The sequence below is a fragment of the Eleutherodactylus coqui genome, chromosome 1, assembly GCF_035609145.1.
Source record: "Eleutherodactylus coqui strain aEleCoq1 chromosome 1, aEleCoq1.hap1, whole genome shotgun sequence".
NCBI lineage: Eukaryota > Metazoa > Chordata > Amphibia > Anura > Eleutherodactylidae > Eleutherodactylus > Eleutherodactylus coqui.
In genome coordinates this window covers 235255432-235277432 of record NC_089837.1, presented here as the reverse complement: position 1 = coordinate 235277432, position 22001 = coordinate 235255432, and the positions used below count along the sequence as shown (strand labels likewise).

At 46.4% G+C, this 22001-nt stretch overlaps 1 protein-coding gene across 1 annotated transcript in view; it reads left to right on the top strand.

Annotated features, from left to right (window-relative positions):
- The first annotated feature begins 560 nt into the window (after nucleotides 1-560).
- Nucleotides 561-22001, top strand: part of HDDC2 (HD domain containing 2) — a 36991-nt gene continuing 15550 nt past the window's right edge. The window contains exons 1-4 of the mRNA XM_066606730.1: nucleotides 561-690; nucleotides 2237-2358; nucleotides 5144-5246; nucleotides 7294-7362. Of these exons, the coding sequence (XP_066462827.1) occupies nucleotides 631-690; nucleotides 2237-2358; nucleotides 5144-5246; nucleotides 7294-7362 (354 nt within the window). The 5' untranslated portion in view covers nucleotides 561-630. The remainder of the gene's footprint in view (nucleotides 691-2236; nucleotides 2359-5143; nucleotides 5247-7293; nucleotides 7363-22001) is intronic.

Here is a 22001-nt window from a genome sequence, read left to right as displayed (position 1 = left end):
TGGCCGGTGTGTCACATGATGCTGCGGTGCGTCATGCCGAAGCGTCATGCGGGACGTAGGACGCCGGATCCGCAGCTAAGTATTGGGGTCTCTGGGGGGCGCCGTGACGGGCTCCGCCACGGAATTTGGCGGCGGAGCCCGTCACGGCCGTGTGCAGCTGGCCTAATAGGTGCTTAAAAAAGGCACATGTTCTATTCTACCACATATTACGCACGCACAGCGTGATTAATACGCAATGCCACTAAAAGAGCGTGGAATCAACACAAGACTCCAGTCATGCTGCGCAAGACCCCGTGTGTGCGATACGCTGGCATGCGCCGCACAATCGCAGTGATCACCAGTCATCACGCTGCAGTATGGGGTTGCATTTCATGCATGCGTCCGTGTGAATGAGCCCTGAGGGTTAACCCTTGAATGCATGCATCCCTGTGAGTGAATCGGGGGGATTAGGAATGAATGCAGAGCTCCTTCACACGACCAGTTCTCCAGCCGGCCGGGGGGCGGCGCTAGACAACACACGTTGAAGTAGCCGGTAGGTGGCGCCTCCCCTCTCACGGAGGACGACAGTCTGATAGGACACAGCACGGGGCGGGCGACTGCCGGCGCCGCTTCCTGCACCGTACAGCCGGCATGGCGGCCGCTGCCGGAAGAAGTCTGCTGCGCTTCATGAAGTACATAGGCCAGCTGAAGGTAAGTGAGCGGCCGGCTGTGTAGCCCCGAGGCTGCCGGTGGGTGGCGGTGCAGCCACCCCCCTCTTGTATGCACCGTGCAGTGTGCCCGGGTGCTGCTCTGCAGCCACATTGGGCACAGTCAGAAATGTTTCACGCCGGTTTCCGGTCTAAAAAAAGTAATATATTTTTGCGCAGCAGGTGTTTACAGCAAACGGGACTTCTTCCCACGTCACACTGATGGGCTGCATTAAAAACACCATAGAAGGTGCTCGAAAATGCCGCTCAAGATCGCGATTTATGAACCCAGCATTTCGTGAAGGCAGGTGTTGGCGCAGCTGTAGGTTGGACCCGCGCGGCTGAGGTGGGAAATGCTGAGGGAGTCCGGCAGATGTGGGGCCAGCGGCACGCCTGCATACTGCCACGTATGGCGATGAGATTGCACCGCATCCTCACACGCTGTGACGCGCAGTAACCCTCTTTTTAACTGCGTCTTGGCGCTCGTATCTACGCATCACATCCATGGAGAACAATGGGCGCTCTCTCTCTCTTGATTGGAACTGCGCAAAGCAGTGTCATTGCCTGCAAGTTACCACATATCATACTGGCGTAATACGGTCGTGAGAAGGTATATGGTGCATGGAGGGTCTGGCGATGCGCCGAATACGTTAAGTGTGGGCGCGTAGGCCTCTTTGTATTAAGCGTGAAGCTGTAGTACGCCCGGCGTCGGAGGTGCTGCACGTAGTAACCCCATCCCCATTATTTCTACGCTGCGGGTGTCGGATTGTACCTAACGGTCTGTACACCGGTTGTCTTGGTAACGCTCCTTCACACAGGCATGTGCAATAGGCGTATGGGCTGCGGGCATATCCGCGACCGCAGCGCACAATGGGCTCTATGGTGGCGGATTCCACAGTAAAATAGAACATGCTGAGTTTTTCCGCTAGCGGATTACACCCCTCCGACCTGCTAACATGAGCAAAACTGTGAAATCCCATTTGCTTGCTCTGCATATTACCGCAGGATCCGCAATTGAAATCCCGTCGTGAGAGAGCGGCCGTTATGGCTGGAGTAAGAACACCGGTATTGGCAGTTGTTTAGTGAAGAGGGGGGAAATGTTGATACAGTGCCGATCTGTCCAGATCTGCAGCACTGCTGACTGTTTCCAAGCATTGTTGGGGTTCTTCTCAGTTGCAGAACTGCTGCTGCGGGTCCAACTTCTGAAATTCCAGTTCTAAGGCAAGTTTCACATGGGCAATATGGTGCCAGGGCTGACGTAGCTGCAGCAGAGAGTCACAAAGTTCTCCCATTGCTTTCAATGAGCCGGCGCTGTTGCCGCCTGCCCAGTTACAACAATGGGCAATATCGCAAAAAGATAGAACATGCTGCGATTTTAATTTTCTCGCAACATCGCATGCAGAAAACCATTGCAAATGTAAAGGAAACTTTTGAAGAATCCATTGGCTTCATAATTCTGCGTTTTCACTCATTATCGCATCGCAAAAAAAAAAGCTTGATAGTTCTCGCTCGTGTGAAACTGGTCTAAGCCCTCTATTCTTCTCTTGCAGAGAGTCCCGAGAACCGGATGGGTATACCGCAAAGTGGAGAAGCCAGAGAGTGTGTCAGATCATATGTATAGGATGGCGGTAATGGCAATGTTAACAGAAGACAAGACGCTAAATAAGGATCGGTATGGTAACGTAATGTCTCACCGTGTGTATGAGGATTACTAGATGTTATTGCCCATATGATGCAGTCACTGCTGATGGCTGTGTGGGATCCAGTGCCAATATGATGGTCTCGGAGAAAGCATGGCTTTGGCTGGGTGGAGTGTTCTTCTAGTGGGATCATGTTTGTCTTTGCAGCAGGCTGCTTCCTAGGAAAACTATAATCCTCAGAAGTAGTTCTCCAGCCCTGGCAAGGTGTCTTCTGTGTGAAGTGTCAGGCTTTGTACGAGGTGCATTCAAGTTCTGATGTCTCCTAAGTTTTTGAAAAAGAAAAAAAAACCTACTTACCCCAGAAAGCTGAAATTATTGGCACTTTTCACCATATAATCTCCCTCTTGGCGTACATGTTGTTCATGATTGGCAACGTCTTTAGGGGTTTGTTTTGCCCACTGGAAAAATGGCAGATGCAAGAGCTGCTGGAATCCGTTCAACCACAGAGAGCATCCTTATTCATATGAAAGTGTCAAAAATCACTAGGAGCGAGGTTAGGTGAGTAAGGGGTGTGAGGAACCCCTGCAAAGGTGTCATGAAGAAACCCCCAAATAATAGCCACCTGAGTGCTGTCCTGATGTATTCCCGGCACCCACCTGGAGGAATATGGCCACATTGTTAGGCCTTCATGCAGGACGATGTGCACAGATACTATGGAAATGCCACAGTCATTCGGCAGTCCTCCATAACCACTTGCTCCACTCACACAATTGTGTTGTCAGACCGGCTGGTGTGCGGCCAAGGCTCTTCTGGTTCATTCTCGAATAATGCCAGGTTTTGTAAGGCCTCATTTCCACGGGCTTAAAATCCGCAGCGTTTTTCCCGCACGCGGATCCGTGCCCCATAGGGATGCATTGGACACCCGCAGGTAGTTAAATACCTGCGGATGTCATTTTTCCCGTCAGGCGCGGATCCACGTGCGTGAAAAAATCCGGACATGCTCCATTTTAGTGCGGGTCTCCCACGGGGACGGCTTCAATTAAAGCCTATAAAAGCCAGCCAGATCCGCGGGAGACCCGTACCAGAATTAAAACTCACCTGCTGCGGTTCTTCCTTTCTTCGCAGCAGGATCTACTTTCTTCGGACCGGCGGATGTGCCCGAAGAAAACTGCCTTTAAAATGTCATATTTGAAAAATATGAAATTTTATTTTTTCTCCTCTGAAGTGCATTACCTTCTGAAAACAAACAGTGGGGTCAAAATACTCATGAGACCTCTTAGTGAATATACTAAGAGGTGTAGTTTCTATCATTCTGATACCTATGAGCCTTTGCAATCTTGGCTTGGTGTAGAAAAACAAAATGTTCCTCAAAATGTTGACAATCAATGTTAAATTTGTACGTCTCCTAAATGGTTAAAAAAAAATTTTCAAATGTGCATTCAGAATAAAGTAAACAGATGGAAATATATATCTTATCAAAAATTTGTACAGCATGTTTGCACATATTTGTGATATTACAGTTGAAAATTTGAGAAAATGACACTTTAAACTCCCAATTTTGGCGCTTTTAATAAGCCTTCTCCGGTTCTTCCTCCCATTGGTATCCACAATTCTATTGGACTATTTTTACCACCTAAATAAGGTACAATGTGGGGCAAGAAAACATCAGAATCACTTGGATATGCAAAACCTTTACGGAGTTATATCTATGTTAAAGTGACACATGTCAGATTTTACAAAATTTGGCTTGGCCACCAAGAGGTTAATAGGAAGCCTGGTAAAATACAGTGTAATGCAATGCCATATCATTATACAGTATGAGCAATCAAATTATCGTGAGTTCAAGTACCATATGAACACTCCTCTCCCCTCAAAGTAGCACAATTTCCGTTTTTTTCCCCATTTTGAAATTTTGCTGGGTGTTGTTGTATAGAGTGGGCTTCTGGCATCCTATCAAGCTCAGTGGCAGAGCTTGATAGGATGCCAGTAAAACTGATAGACTGCAATACTGAGGTTTTACGGTATGTTTTACATGCAAACAGACGATTGCAAGTTCAAGTCCCCTATGGGTCTTGAATTGACAACAGGTTGCTTCTGTAAAATTTGGTTGACTAAAGTTGTGTTTTTTGGGGGTTTTTTTTCCATCGCACCCAACTTACAAATAAGTGTTTCAATACATTGGTACATCAAATGGTATTTGAAAAATACAACTTGCCTTGCAATAAGTAAGCTCTTATGTAGCTATATCTTCAGAAAAATGAAAATCTAAAAAATGGAAAAGGACTCCACGCCAGGGGCCTATTTACACGGCTGTAGGTGTTTTACTTGTGACTGCTGGCCACAGTGCCGTGGGGCCTGGAGAGACATTCCCCCTTCCCTCGCCAGCTCACCTCCTCTCTCCTCCCCTCTGGCTGTTTGCAATGGGCGGGGGCGAAGATAAGCTCCTGATCCTTGTCCGCAGTCAGCAATGGGAGCCGGCTGAGCTTAGCTCGGCGCCCCCACCCCTAGCATTGCAAACATTGGCAAAGGGCGGAGAAGAGAAGGGGAAGGGGAGTTTAGCAGTCACTCTGCTAAACTCCCTCCCACCTCCCTTCTCTGGCAGCTAGCATAGGCTCACATAGGAATCTATGCAGCTTTCACACTACGGAAATACGCCCCTGTGCACTGATACATTGTAAGCCAATGCATCATATAGGCTGGGCATGTGAACCATCCAAAATATGCCCCTGTGAATAAGCCCTAGGTTGAAGACGTGTTATACTTGTAATACAACTGGAGTATGATGTATGTTTTCTTGATGCATGTTATTTCTCTTAGATGCATAAAGCTCGCTCTTGTGCATGACATGGCTGAGTGCATTGTGGGTGACATAGCTCCTGCTGACAACATCTCCAAAGAGGAAAAACACAGGCAAGAAAAGGTAATTGGCTTCACAAGCATTGCATATATGTGCATTGTTGTAATATTTGCACAGTTGGGCAATAAAAACAGGGCTTTGGAGTTAATAAGCCAAGTTCAGACTCCAGCAACTTCATGAATGACTAGTTATTAGCATTATTTGTAGTACCAATGTACCACTTACTAATGTAATAGTGAAAGGTATTAAGAGGTGGTCAAAATATTTCTGTGCAACAGACCATGTGACTGATCACATGACCAGGACATCATCACAGGTCCTGTGAGCACACGGCTTTTTTTGTTTAAAATAAGCTATACCGTACAAAGGGCAGAGATCCCTGCGGAAGCTGCTGAGTTCTGTGCTGCTCTTTGCAGGTGCTCGGGTCGGGTCCCGCTGCGAGAATTCTCGCAGCCGGATCCGACCCGGCCATCTGCAGGCGGCCTAAAGGATATACCCACGGTCTAAGCTGTTTTTCCCCAATGAACACTGAGAGCTTTTACAGCAAGTACAAAAATAATGTTTTTGTTTTAAGTGTTTTTGTTGTAGAAAAGCAGTGACCATTAAAAGAAAACAATATAAACTTGGTATTGGCGTAATCCTAATCTACAGAATAAGGGCTAATGCCCATGGACGTATAATCGCTGCAGGATTCGCGGTCAGACACTCGCCACGACTCCCACAGCAATAGCCGTGCATAAACATGCTATGTTAACAGATTATTCCCTGCCCACGAGCAGAAATAAACTGCGATTTTTCTGTTTGTGGGGGAGAATCACAGCATGTCCTATACTTCGCGGAAAATCGTGCGGACAGCTTCCACTGTAGTCAATGGAAGCTGTCCATCCTGCACCGTGAGCACAGTGGAAGTATCGCACGAAATCGCGTCAACCTGGTCGTGTGCATGAGGCTTAAAGTAAAGGGGTTGTCCCGCGGCAGCAAGTGGGGTTAAGCACTTCTGTATGGCCATATTAATGCACTTATACACGCCGCACATCTCTTCTGCGCATGCGCAGACCAGCTCTCCGGCGCGAGCACGCCGGAGCGGCCCCATTCAACAGAACAGAAGACCGGACAGCGCAAGCGCGTCTAATGGAAGGAGAAGGCAGCTTTAGTCGGCGCCATGGAGACGGGGACGCCAACACCGGAGGGGGTAAGTGTATAACTTCTGTATGGCTCATATTTAATGCACGATGTATATTACAAAGTGCATTAATATGGCCATACAGAAGTGCTTAACCCCACTTGCTGCCGCGAGACAACCCCTTTAACTTCATTCATACTGTACGGTGGACACTGTAAAAACTACAGACTTAGTAGTGTAGTCTCCCCCCCCCCCCCCCCCCCATCGCCAACCCAAGAATTAGTAAGATATGAACAGCTATGTTTACGAGAATATAAAAATGTTAGGATTATTAGAAAAAAAATGCCTGGTCATTAAGGCGCAAAATAATCTGGTCACTAATGGTTTGAAGGGGTATTCTCATATCAGGAATCCTATTTCAACATATTCGAAATCGCAAAACAATCTCTTCACCCATAAGTGGTTTATTTCCATAGTGCTTCATTGTCAAGATATTGCAGCTATTGATTCCTCTGTCCTTTTGATTGTTGCATTACTTCTCTGGAAAGAAATAGCAGAGGAGGTATTTGAACACTAACTAAATCTGAGAGTCGGGATCTCAGGAGCGTATGTGAACTAGCTTTCGAGCCAGCCATCAGCTTTCCATCCGCTTACATATTTCAACACAGATTTAAAGAGTTGGGCCCAGTAACAGAGGAGTATGCGCAAGCTGCATGGAAGTGTCAATAATAGAAAGACGTTTTTGAGCCGTATTTATGCATCCGTAATAAAGACACTCTGCCTAAACACGAGCCTCCAGACCCAAACTATGAGCAGCATGGGTGTCTGTAATACTCAGAATTTGGGTGTGGAGACCTGCAGTCAGGCAGAGTCTCTTGTCTTTATTACAGATGTATAAATATAGCCAGAATACGCTTGTCTGTCTCTGGCCTTATTAGTCAGTAAGTACTATAGAGATGTGTAATTTTTGTTTGTTGTTCCTTTTAGGATGCCATGAAGCATTTGTCTAGTCTGTTACCAGATGATATGAAGAAGGAGGTGTATGAACTGTGGGAGGTAGGTGTAAAAAAGTCCCTGTTTTCTGTCTGAATATCATTGCCTACTTTGTTCAAAAGTATCCTTGCATGAATCTAATGTTATTTATACACTGATTAATATTTTTCTCATGGATTTAGTAATGCTCCATAGGTAACCACCCAAATATACACTTTATTAACACATTTGTACATGGAATCTTAACTCTGGGAGGCCCCTTCGAATTCTATCGGGTCCAACGCCTGCCCAATGCAGCATTCACTAAATAATTCCGGGTGTGGGTGTGGGTGTGGGTGTGGGTGTGGGTGTGGGTGTGGGTGTGGGTGTGGGTGTGTGTGTGGGTGTGTGGGTGTGGGGGGGTGTGTGGGGGTGTGGGGGTGTGGGGGTGGGTGTGGTTTTTTTCTAATGTGTCTCCTCCCTTTCAGTTTCATCCCCTTGCTTCTAGTCTTTCCTTGTGTGTAATTAGAATAGGGCTGATCCCTCTGCACTGTGACAGCCCTTCAGATATTTGCAGACAGCTATTAAGCCTCCTCTCAGCCTTCTTTATAGCAAGCTAAACATTCCCAGAGCCTTTAACCGCTCACCATCCTGGTAACTCTTCTCTGAACTTGCTCCAGTATGTCAGTCTATTTTAAATTGGGCGCAAACTGGACACAGTATTCCAGATGAGAGAAAGAAAAGGTATACAGCAGCACGCACAAGATTTACTTTCTCAGGGTGAAGTGGAAAGCAGATGCACGCCACTATAGTAGCTCAGAGCCAAATGACCCCATGCATTCCAGAAGAAATTAGAAGTAGTGGCAGCATAAACCAGAGTAAATATTAAAAAAGCAACCTTTTTATTTCTCCATAGTTTTTATAAAATGATAGGCTACGTTTCGGCCCATAAGACATTATCAAGCTACAGTATTCCAGATGAGGTCTGACTAAGGAAGAGTAGAGGGGGATAATTCATGTAATCTAGACTCCTATGGTTCTCTTAATACATCCCAGAAAAGGTAATTGGCTTTTTTGCGGCTGCATCACACTGTTGACTCATGTTCAGTCTGTGATCTTTTAGTATACCCAAGTCTTTTTTAAATGTGCTGCTGCTTAGTTCAATTCCTCCCATTCTGTATGTGCTTTTTTTCCCCTTTTCCCCAGATGTAGGACCTTGCATTTCTCGTTGTTTATTATTCTGTTAATCACACCCCACTGTTCAAGCTTGTTCAGATCTTTTTAACCCCTTCCCGCTATATGATGTACATTTACGTCATGCAGCATAGGGTGTGTATGAAGAGCGATCGCAGGGTGACCTCTTCATACAGTGTGGGCGTCAGTTGTTTATTACAGCTGACACCCGAGGGCAGTAGCTGCAATCAGCCATGCGACCGATTTCCGCTATTAACCCTTTAAATGCCACTGTCAGTTCTGATAGTAGCATTTAAATCCCCCGAACGATGTTCAGGGGTCAAGTACAGCTCCCCCCGCGGTGAGATCGCAGGAAGCAGCATGGGTTTCATGTCAGTCAGAATCCTCCTGAAAAGCCCCATGGCTGTCTCGCCATCTTGCCCTTGGGGTGGCTTGATAGACTGTCTGTCTGATCACAGTATGATGTAATGCTAAGTCATTACTTCATACTGCAGGAGCGATCAAAGCATCGCTAGTTGGGGGGGGGGGGGGGGGTAAAAAAAAAAAAAAGTAAAAATCAATCAATAGTTTAACTTTTTGCCAGATCTATAATAAAAGAAAAAAATCTGAAGCCTAAAGCAAATACATATTTGGTATCACCGCATCCGTAAAAGTCCGGTCTATCAAAGTAGCACATTATTTACCCCGCACAGTGAACGTCGCCCGAAAAACAAATAAAGAACGTCAGAAATGCACTTTTCAGTCACCCTGTCTTCCAGAAAAAAATGTAATAAAGAGATATTAAACAGTCGTACGTATTCAGAAATTGTATCAATGTAAACTACAGGATGTCTTGCAAAAAATGAGCCCTCGCTCACCTAAGTCAACGGAAAAATAAGTTATTGTGCGCTGAAGATGGCGGCAGAAAATAACTTTCAAAAATTCAATGTTTTTGAAAAAAAAAAAGATACAAGTTTGGTATTGTGGTAATTGTACTGACCCATAGAATAAAGTTATCATGTCATTTTTGTTGCTGTTTGTGCGACGTAGAAACAAGACTCACTGAAAGATGGCATAATGACGTTTTTTTTTTTTTTTTGCCATGTTACTCAACTAGAATTTTTTTTTTAACGTTTTTCAGTACATTATATGGTACATTAAATGGCACCATTGAAAAATACAACTCATCCCACAAAAAAACAAGCCTTCATACAGCTACATTGATGGATAAATAAAGAAGTTACAATTTTTTTAAAAGGGGAAATAATAAAAATCGGGGGGTAAAAAGGGCCGCGTCATTAAGGGGGGATAAATCCTTTAGTGTTGGCCATCACTCCTAACTGTGTCATCAGCAAAGTTGATCAGTGTTCCCTCCTCCGGTTCATTTATAAAAATGTTGAACAACACTGGGCCTAGGACAGAGCCTTGTGGTACCCCACTTGATACAGTCTTCCAATTGGATGTGCAGCCATTTATGACCACTCTTTGAGTACAATCAGTTGTGAATCCACCTTACAGTTGCATTGTTGATCCCATATTTGGTAATTTCTTCAATAAGTACGGTATGAGATACTTTGTCAAAGGCTTTACTAAAGTCAAGATATACTATATGTACTGCATTTACCTGATCGACCCAGTTGGTGATTTTGTAAAAGAAAGAAATTTGATTAATCTGGCATGACTTGTTTGCTACAAACCCATGCTGACTCTGGCTAATTACTCCATTCTTATCCAAGAACTTCCATACATGCTGTTTTAATTTTTTTTTTAAATCTTTCCTGGTATACAAGTCGGGCTTACAGGCCTGTAGTATCCTGTGTCCACTTTCTTTCTTTCCTTTTTTTGTTTGTTTCTGCAGACCGCATTATATTCTTCTTTAGATATTCCTCTTTCCATTTCATAACCATATTTTTCTTCATTTTTAGCATGTGTGTAAGTACTGTGTTCATCCATCCTGGTCTCTTTAAATGCTTCTCATTCTATAGTATAATAATATTTCCTAACCAACCTGGACATTTCTGTCCTGAAGAACATCCAGCCATTCGATCCTTCCTTCTCTCTTTGAGTTCAGTAAAACCTGCCTTTCTGAAATCCAACTTTAATATCTGAGTTCTCTCCGGGTCTTCCTCCTTTTGTTATCTAAATTTCAAGGATAGCATGATCACTGTCTCCTAACATCCCAGCCACCCTTACTTGCTCAACCTTTTTCTTTGTCGGTAAGAATTAGGTTCTGAAATATAAAGTTCTCAGCAAGAGTGGATAAGAAATTGTTGGATTCATTACTTTTACCTGAGAGAGATTCCCAACAAATGTCTGTATTGATAAAATCTCCCATGATCACTAGGTTGTACTTTTTTGAGAGCTTGGCCATCTGATGTAGAAAGAGTTCATCCATACCTTCTGCTTGTCCAGACTGCCTCTTGTAAATGCCTGTAATAGTGTCCCTTCTGTTCTCTTCTTGTATTCTTACCAAACAGTTTTACAGAGCTACCACGTTCTGAAGCTTGAATATCTGTGGAGATGAATGTCTTCCTAACATACAATGCAATACCTCCTCCCCTTTTTTGGGTCTGTTTCTTATAAATAAGTTGTACCCTTCAAGCCTTGTATTCCAGTAATGTGTGTCATCCCACCAAGTTTCCGTGATGCCTATGACATCATATTTCTCTTCCTGTGTTAGGAGCTCCAATTCTCCTTGTTTGTTTCTGATCCTCTGTGCATTTGTATAAAAGCATTTTAGTTTGTGATCTGTGTCTCTTGCTCCTCTACTTGCCTTCAGAATTTTTTGTCATTTGTTCTTTCTTGCCACTTCTAATACCAAGGTTCTCATGTATTAATTATACCAGTGATGCCACCTACACAAACACAGCTACCATTTTTAGAAGAATGCATGTCTTTAACATCACCCTTTTTATAGTTCCTTAGAGTGGTTTTTCAGGGAAATACGATTTAATGACCTATCCTATGGATAGCTCGTTAATAGTTGATCTGCTGGGGCCCACCACCTGGGACTGTGGCCGATCAGCTAATCGGAAACTCGCTGTCAGCACCACAACGCACGGGAACGGAACCAAAGCTGCTGCTCTGACCCCTGTGTGGCCAATGCTTGTAATTGCATACAGAGCTCCCATTACAATCTAACTTCTGTGTTTCTTCTTTGGACATAATGGGATGGTTAAAGGATCTGGGAGTGTTTAGCTTGCAAAAAAGGATGAGAAGAGACTAAATATCTGAAAGGGCTGTCACGCTGCAGAGGGATCAGCCCTGTTGGTTTTTTTGTTTTTTTTTTGCACAAGGAAAGACCTCGAAGCAATGGGACTGAAAAGAAAGATAGGAGACGCAAATTAGATATTAGAAAAAACTTTCTGTCAGTGAGGGTGATCAATGAGTGGAATAGGTTACCACGGGAGGTGGTGAGTTCTCCTTCAGTGGAAGTGTTCAAACACAGGCCTTTGGGATGATGTAGTAAATCCTGCATTGAGCCGCTGAACCTGGAGGTGCCTTTTAACTTTATGATACTATGAGAGAAGAGGGCGAGTAGTTTAGATGTGCCAGACTGCCAGCCTCCTTTAACAACATAATGGGCTCAAAGAAGGGACAAATCACTTGATCCCTGTGTCGCAACCTTCACGTCCAGCTCTGTTCTAACACCTTAGATCAGGTAAGGATTTTACCCCTCTGAATAACTTTTTTTTTTTTTTTTTTTAAAGCCTAATTTGCTAGTACAACAGTGATTCTTTTAAGGACCTCCACATTCTTTGGTTGGCAAGGGCCTAATAAAATTGGAATGCCTCATGACTGAGGTAGTAAATATACAGAAATTATGGGGGTTGTTACAAGATTAAAAAATGGCTGTTTTATTCCAGAAGCCAGCTCAGGTTTACAGTAAAAATAAAAAAAATTCAAAACATTTGTGCAGAATATGTAGTTAATATATCTGGTGCCCTACTTTTTAGTGTTCCTGCCACAGTCCCTTCCATCCTCTTTCCCCTCTTGGTGTATGTAAAATGGCCACCACACGCTCAGAATCTTCCATCCTCTGTTCATGTGAGTGGCGGTAGTCTATAGCCCTCCCAGCCTGTTACTCGATCACTTTACTGCCTGGTTGCAATGTATGTGATGCTCATGGTTTACAATGGATTCTTTCAGGATACAAAACATCTGTCATGTGAAAGACCCCATTGGAAACCAAGGGGCTTTACATACATGCCTTTTCTAGCCCATGTAAAAGAGGCCCAATACTGTGTATGTAAATAAGGAAGATGGAACAATACCTCTGCAGCGCCACCTATTGGACGGCAGCATTCCTTCAAATCAATGTCTGACACTTTATTCAGGTCTATAGAGCAGTGATTTGGAATTGAAACTCGAGCCAGAATCCATACTCATCAGTGTGCAGTAGAATCCTGGCTTGGATAGTGAGAGGCCTGTGACCTGGGTAGGGAGGGGTAACATCACTCTTTAGGGAAGGCACCAAGGTGGTGAGTGAGGAGACATAGGCCATCCATGCTCCTCTGGGAAATATATGTATCTTCCTTATTTGCATATATTTCCCAGAGGAGCATGGATGGCTTTAGAAGTCTCCTCACTCACCTTCTTGGTGTTACCCCTCCCAACCTTTAATACTGTGCGTTATGACTCATTTTGTGAATATCTGTCCCAATTTTCAAAGCTCTGCAGAAAATGTTAGAGATATGCAAATAGAGCTATGCAAATATTGCTATATAAACAATAAAAAAAAGAGGGATATTGTATAGGGACCACTGGGAATAGAAAGATTGAGATTAGGTTTAGATTTACGGGTCAAAAACCTAAGCTGACAAACGGGTTGTCTACGTTTTACTGTTTTTAATTCTTTAGTTAGAAAGTTGCATGACCTACTATGTTATAATATACGCATATTTAATATTTTGCTCATGTACCTTTTTGTTATATCAGTACTAATTTACACAGTAGAATGATAGTCCAAGGACTGGTTTGTTTATAGTACACATACTCATTAGAAGCGGCCCACAAATATACCTTTTATCCAAGGGAAGCAAACAATGGCGGAACCTGCACGCTCCTATTCAATGGTTCTGGATCCTGAACCACACTTCAACGCGAAAGTCCAATATAGTAATAGAGCAGCACTCCTGGATATTCAAAGGTTGTAGCTTCACTCACCTCCTTTAAAATGCAATCCATCTTTATTGTGCCTGAATCATACAGCCATATGATTCGGGCACAATAAAGATGGTTTGTTTATAGTAATGTCAGTCATGTGACCCCTGGTATTCAGCCGAAACTGATCGGGTATCTGAAATGAAAATGCTAGAACACAGAGGAGAGCACAATATTACTGTAACCCTCTTCACCACTAGGTGCCAGCACTTGTCTGTTTCCTAGTTAGGCATGTGTTCACCAGCAAATTCTATTTGTTGAATTTTTCCAGTGTCGTTTCTATAGGGGGGGGGGGGGGGGAACTATAAACATGTATGCCAAGCTTAAAATGAATATCTATATGGCCCAATGCCCACGGACGGGTTTTCACTGAGGAACTCGCAGCCAGACGCCAGCCACGAATTCCGCAGCAATGTCCATTCATAGACCTGCTATGTTAAAAGATTCTTCCCTGCCCACGAGTGGAAATCGGCTGCAATTTTCCACTCGCAGGTGAGAATCACAGCGTGCAATTTTTCCCAGCGTCATCCTGACGGCAGACATGGAGGTTGCACCTTGACCTCGTAGGGACAGGAAGCAAGAGACTTTAAAAGGCTCCTCCCGTCTCCCATTCACCAGTGCTTCCTGTCCCTACAGGGACATGCAAGAGGAGCTCCCTCCAGGGAGCTGCAGGATGACAGCTGGGGGAACGGTCCACAGGGCTGTTTTCCCCCCTCACCCTTTTCCAAGCAGGCTGACTGGAGGGATTGACGGTCCACAGGGCTGCTTCCCTTCTCATCTCCCCTCCGGAGAGTCAGCGCGGTCCGGGAGCACGGCGGGCCACGGGTCTGACCGCCCGGGATTCACCACCGCAGCAGTCGGAGCGGCGGACCAGAGGTCCTTGAGTCCCCTCCTTCCTCCTCCAGCTCGGAGTTGTTTTTCAGCCGGGGAGAGCGGCGGGCCACGGGCTCAGATGCCTCTCTCCTCCAGGCATGCCGGCGCGGCCGCGTGCGGCGTCGGGGGGCGGAGCCAATGATGCGGCGTGACGTGGTGACGTCAGACGCCGTCAGCTGACCCGGAACAGCGGGAGATTTGAAAATAGAGACCCCCCCCGACAAGCTTCCACTGACAGCACACCTTCAGGGAAGGATTTATCTGTCTACCTGGTTCTGTCTGCGTTTCTGCATCATGACTACAAAGGAACCAGAGATGGAAGCCCTGCAAACTGTAAGTGTTACTTGTTGCAGGAATGTTATGCTCAGGGATTCAGCATTGTGTGTTTTTCCCTTATGTGCATGCATGTATATTCTGCAGGACAGTGAATCCACTCGGTCTAAACAGGACCTAAAGAAAAAACACAGAAAAGGCGCTCTGTGTCTTTAAAAAAAAAAAAAAAAAAAAAAAAACTGGACAAAGCGTATAAAGAGCGCTATGCCCCGATTGTACCTCCAGGATCCTTACGGATAAACAGGCGCATTCAGGGAAGATATTAGATCCCTGGTTAGAGAGGAGGTCCGGGCATCGATTTCCAGTCTCCCCCCAGCTCAGCGGAAGGAAGGGCCGCTAAAAGGGCGAGCCACATACCGCTAATGAGCTCAGAGTTTGAGCAATGCCTGGGCAACTTGTCAAATGGCGAACTCTTTGACCGTCCCCCTGACGCCAGGGATGAGAATATAAAGTACTATTTCTCATCTGGGGACCTGGCTGACCTGATCAAAGCAGTCAGGGATACAAGGGGATGTGGTCGAGCCAAGATCCGTACAGGACACCGTGTCCGGCGGGCTCAGACCAAGGAACCGCACAGTGTTTCCGTTTAATGATACCCTGAAGTAATCACGTATGAGTGGGCTGCGCGAACAAACACCTCTATTTGTCCTGCGAATATAAAGAGAGACTCCGCTTTGTGGGGAAAGACGTGAGCATCTACGCACGGTCCGGGAGCACGGCGGACCACAGGGGTTCACCACCGCAGCGGTCGGAGTGACGGACCAGAGGTCCTTGGGTCCCCTCCTTCCCCTGCCACAGCTCGGCGCAGTGGTTTCAGCCAGGGAGAGCGGCGGGCCATGGGCTCAGATGCCTCTCTCCTCCAGGCATGCCGGTGCGGCCGCGCGCGGCGTCAGGCACAGGTGGCCATAATGGCCAAAAAGACAGCCCTGCCATTCAAGGACTCCTCTCATCTTAAAGACCCGATGGACAGGGTTGACGCCTTGATGGAAATGGGCCTGGCAAACAACGGCCTATACGCTGAAGTCCAATATCGCAGCGACTTCTGTGGCGAGGTCGATGTTCCTCTGATTGGGGAACTCGATGACCAGATTAAACAGAAGGCCCCTAGAGATACGTTACTGGGATGCATGCCTCTACTTAGATCAGCAACAGGCGGTCTGGCTGAAAACATGGAAAGCAGATACGGCTTCCAAAGGAAGGCCGTGTAACATCTCGGTTTCATGGCCAGCACATCTTTGGCGCGGACTCGGAGGAGATCCTAAAAAGAGCTACCGACAGGACCCACAGTTTCCCGGACCAAGCAAAAACGGGATTTCCCCACAAACCTCAGCCATCCTTCAAGCCATACCGAGGCAAAGGAAAGACGGGGTGCTGGTCCTACCCCAAAGGAGGCAGGAGTAAGACAAAAACAACCCCTTCCCCTGTAGGCGAGTACCAGGGGGGGGCAGACTGTTGAGCTTTCCCGGCCCCCACGCAATCCCCCGCCCTGCAGGGTATCTTTGGAAATGAAATTTCTAAGGTGCTACAGATGGGGGCGATAGTCCAGGTCCCCGCAGTAGAACAGGGCTTGGGGTTCTACCCACCCCTATTTCTGATCAAAAAACCGAACGACAGTTTCGGATGATCCTTAATCTGAAGGGCCTGAACAGGTTGATTACCTACAAAAGGTTTAAGATGGAAACCATCAGGTCTGCAGTAACTCTGATCAAAAGAGGGGACTTTATGAGTACCGTCGTTCTAAAGGACGCGTACTACCACGTCCCAGTCCTGTCGGAACATCACAAGTACCTGCGGTTTGCCATCAGGATTGGCAGCCGTGTACACCATTTTCAATTCCAGTGCCTACCCCTCGGAATTTCAACGGCACCCAGGATATTCTCTAGAATAGCGCAGAGATGGTGGCGCATCTCCACGTGGCAGGCATTAACATTGTCCCATACCTGGACGATTTCCTAGTAATGGCATCCTCGCCGAAGATCCTCAAGGAGGATACCAGCCGAATCATCTCCCTGTTTCAGAGACTGGGGTGGTTAGTTAACTTCCCTAAATCTAGTCTTCTCCCTGAGACGCGAAAGACCTCCTGGGGGTACAGATAGACTCAGTGTCTCAGATCTTGTCTTTGCCTCCACCCAGGCAGGAAAAACTTAGTCTGGCAGCACAGAAATGCGGCCAGAAGAAACAAATAACGATTAGGGACGCAACGAGGCTCCTGGGCCTCATGACCTCCTGTATCGGCATTATTCCTTGGGCCCAGGCTCACTCAAGGACGCTACAGAGAGCCACCCTGGGCAACTGGGATGGGGCAACAACCTCTCTGGACCGCAGAACGCCCGTGTCATCAGCGGTCACAAGGTCCCTCCGCTGGTGGCGGTTAACTGGCAACCTAGAGGCGGAGTCCCCATGGGTGACAGAGCCCTTCATCTCCGTAGTCACCAACGCAAGCCAGCCTGGCTGGGGAGCGCAAGTGGGGCAGCGTTTGCTCCAGGGCAAATGGGGTCCGACACTGCGTGCCTAGACCTCAAATTTCAGAGAGCTTAGGGCCATCTGGGAGCATGTTAAGATCTTCCCGGATAACGGGACCGCCGTTTCACTTATTCACCACCAGGGAGGTACCAGAAACTTTCACCTACTGAAATTAACAGCCCCGATTCTCCGATGGGCCGAGTCCACGGTACAGTCCCTGACAGCGGTCCATCTCAAGGGATCCCAGATCCTGACAGCCGACTTTCTAAGTCAAAGAGGCCTAGACCCCGGGGAATGGTCTCTGAATCGAGGAATTTCGTCTCATTACAGAAACCTGGGGCAGTCCACAGGTGGACCTGTTTGCGAGCAGCAAAAATTCAGAATGTCCCGCCTATTTTTCCCTAGATCTGAGGGACAAGTCCGAGGGGTTAGACGCTTTTTCCCATAGTTGGGACTTCAGTCTGGCGTACGCCTTCCCCCTCCCCCATACCCCTGATCCCGAGAGTTCTTCAGAAGGTCCAGCAGAGTAACATCACGCTGATCCTGATGACCCAACACTGGGGGAAAAAGGGCATGGTTTCCGGTGCTCCTAAAGCTCGCCATCTCGGAGCCAATCTGCCTTCCATCCAGGAAGGACCTTCTAGCGCAGGGCCCAGTTCCTTGCTCCAACCTAGAGAGACTGAACCTCGCAGTGTGGATATTGAGGAACAGACGCTAAGACAAGGTCTGTCCTCCAGAGTTATCGCAACTCTACGCCAGTTCGAAAACCTGTAACCTCAGCTACTTATAATAAGATTGGGGAAAAAATTCTCCTCCTGGAGGGGGCTGGGGGTCTCCAATCTTGACACTTTGGTGGCGGAGATTTTGGACTTCCTCCAGATAAAAACCTGAGAGCAGGAACCCTGGAAGTACAGGTAGCAGCGCTCTCAGCCATTCTAGACCAACCTTTGGCGGATCATAGACTGATCCGCAGGTTCATGAAAGCGGCAGAAGGAATGAGGTCAGTTAGCTGTAGTACAGCTTCCCCCATGGGACCTGAACCTAGTTTTCCAAAGCCTCTGCAAAGACCCCCTCAACCTATCGATCAGATTCCGATTAGGTTCCTCACGTTTAAAACTGTGTTCCTGGTAGCTATCACAGCAGCAAGGCATGTAAGCAAGCCCCAGGCCCTATCTTGTAAGACGTCTTACCTATTAAGCCAGGACGATAGGGTCCTACAAAAAACAGACCCCCGTTTTTCTTCCAAAGGTAGCCTCAAAATTCCACAGACAGCAAGAAATTATTCTCCCATCCTTCTGTCAAAATCCTCAAAACGATAGGGAAAGAGACTACCATAGCCTGGATGCAAGGAAGGCCATTCTATGCTACCCAGAGCAGACATTATCCTTTTAGGAAGGCTGACTGTCTTTTGTTCAATTTCAGGGGCCAGGCAGAGGAAGAGCGGCTTCTAGGAGACCCATTAGCCACTGGATAAAATCCACCATCCAGCAGGCCTACTCGTCCTGCAACAGCGCTATCCTGGAAGGACTCAAGGCCCATTCTACCAGGGCAGTATCCTGCTCCTGGGCAGAGAGGGCTATGGTGACGCCGGACCAAATCTGTAAGGCAGCCACATGGTCCAACCTGCACACATTCGCAAAACATCACAGGCCGAATGCGGACCTCTCCTCCGATCTCTCTCTTTCGGGAGAAGGGTCCTGCAGGCAGTGGTCCCTCCCTAAAGAGTTAATTTGGTATACTCCATGTCTGCCGTCAGGATGACGCTGGGAAAAGGGAGTGAATTTCTTACCGAAAATTCCTTTTTCCCGAGTCATCCTGACGGCACGTATTTCCCTCCCAAAAATTCACACGTTTATATAAACGTTTATGCGGGCACGAATCTGTAGCCCAGAGGCTCCTATGTTGGACATTTCCTTTAATGCGGAAAATTTGTGCATATTATCTTGTGTTATGTCCGGGTAAGCTACCCTCTTGTTTGTGTTCAAATGGAACTAACCATGTTATTTTTTTTTCGGAGCAAATAAATATCTTCCTTGGTTAACCACGACATGTCCATGTAAGTAATTTAGAAGACACTGGTGAATGGGAGACGGGAGGAGCCTTTTAAAGTCTCTTGCTTCCTGTCCCTACGAGGTCAAGGTGCAACCTCCATGTCTGCCGTCAGGATGACTCGGGAAAAAGGAATTTTCGGTAAGAAATTCACTCCCTTTCCGCACCAAAAAAAGCATGGACAGCTACTATTGCAGTCAATGGAAGCCGTCTGATCCACAACGATTTTGAAATCGCCGCAGATCCGTGTCATGCCCTGCACTGCGTATGTTTGCCATCCGTGACACTCACGGCAGATCCAGACTGGTGAGTTTGGATCTCTGGAGGTCACCGACCGGGCACCAGGTCGGATTCCACTGCGAGATTTCGCAGTCAGAATCCGCCCCGGCCGTGGGCATGAGGCCTATAAGTGATTAGAGCTGCAACCACAAAAAAAAGGTCTTTATTAAATTTTCATAAACAAAACTCTTCTGGTAGAAATAATATAGGCAATAGTATGGTTTGCAATTTATTGTGCTGTAACTTGCACGTTGGCTTTCAGATAGGCAGCCTGTCCACGGGCAGGATAGAATTTCGCTAGCGATATTCTGCCGCTGGGGGGAGCACTGCAAGGTTTCCGCAATGAGCCTATCTAAATGATAGGCTCACTGTGGAGAACCGCGTCATGCCACAATTTGAATAATGCAATGGAGAATCACTATGATTCTCCTGTCTGGACATTGGGCTGCGCTTTCCATAGTTCTCCTATGGAAAGCGTTTTGTGCGTGTTTTTTTTTTTTTTTTTTTTTTTTTTTTTTTAATCCCTCTCGCCACGGATCTCGCAATGACAACTCATCTGTGGGCGGGCAGCTTTAGGCCTTCTTCACACAGGCGTTTGCAAAAACACACAGCGTTTTTAAACGTGGCATTTACTACCGGTTTCAGCAGTGCTGGCATGCGTTATGCCAGCGTTTGGCTGTGTTTTCAGCACAGCTAAAAGCGCAGCCAAGGTTGCTAAAAGGAAAAAAAATCAATACTCACCTGGCTGGTAAGGTCGATGTCCCCGGCGCCGCTATCAGGACCTTGTGAAGCCGGCTGATTGCTCTGATGGGCTAAGCGCCGTTGAGCGACACCCGGCTGAGCCAATCAGAGCAGCACTGAATGTGTCCAGTCCACAGCCTTTCAATTAATGAATAGCTGTGATTGGACGCATCCAGCGCTGGCTGTGATTGGCTGAGTGGGCTGTCACTCAGCTGCGCTCAGCCAATCAGAGCAATCTCTAGTTGGAGGCACGGATTTTAAATCCCTGTCACCAGAGAAAAAGTTCCCATACAACTGACAAGTCCTGAGAGCGCTGCCAGGGACAGCGACATCACCTATAAGGTGGGTATTGAATTTTTTTTATTTTTTTTACTCGGGCAGTGGTAGCTAGAGCGTTCAGTGCTGCCAAAAGCGCTGTACCAAGTTATGCCACGTTTTCAGCAGTGCTGAAACCACTGCTCATTTTAATGGGCAACACGGCGCTGAAAACGGCCAAAAATAGAACATGCATCGCTGCCAAAGCGCAGGGCTGAAGACAGTGCATTTTTCAGCCTTGTGTGAGCAGCCCTATTGAAATGAATGGGAGCCTTCTACAGCATTTAGCGCAGTGCTGAAAACGTAGTACAAAAACGCCTGTGTGAGGGGGGGCCTTAAGGTTATCATGTCCTACGAATATTATGCAGGTTTGCAGAATCTTTATAAATGATGGTGGATGAATTTTTGGATCACGCCCGTGGAACATAAATATAAATGTCTAATGCCCAATGTTTATAGAATTCTATGCTCACCCCTATATACGCAGATAGAGCTGTTTTTGATGCAAAACACACAAAATGTGCTTTTGCAAAGGATGGGACATTCTCTAAATCATCCTTGACAGATGCCTATTCAGCCTCTGTTTTTAAAGACAACCTGTTCCACTCATTGATCACCCTCACTGTCAGTTTTTTTCTAATATCTAATCTGTGTCTCCTCCCTTTCAGTTTTATCCCATTGCTTCTAGTCTTTCCTTGTACAAATGAGAATAGGGCTGATCCCTCTGCACTGTGACAGCCCTCAGATATTTGTAGACAGCTATTAAGTCTCCTCTCAGCCTTCTTTTTGCAAGCTAAACATTCCCAGATCCTTTAACCGTTCCTCATCGGACATGATTTGCAGACTGCTTACCATCTTGGTAACTCTTCTCTGAACTTCAATTTGTCAGTGTCGTGGGTTTTTTTTTTTTTCTTTATATTAAACTGGATTGCCCAGAACTGGACACAGTATTCGAGATGAGGTCTGACTAAGGAATAGCAGAGGGGGGATAATTGCCTCACGTCATCTAGAATCGCTGCTTCATACATCTTAAAATTTTTTGCTGCTGCATCACACTGCGACTCATGTTCTGTCTGTGATCTATTAGTATACCCAAGTCTTTTTCACATGTCCTGCTACTTGGCTCATTTCCTCCCATTTTGTAAGTGCTTCCCCCCTCTCCCCCCCCCCCCCCCCCACCACCACCACCATTTTTCTTGCCAGATGTAAAACTTTGTATTTCTCCTTGTTAAATACCATTCTGTTACCGCCCACTGTCCAAACTTGCGTAGATCTTTTTAAAAACCTTTCTCTCATATCTGTAGTGTTATAGTATGATCACTGTAACCCTTACT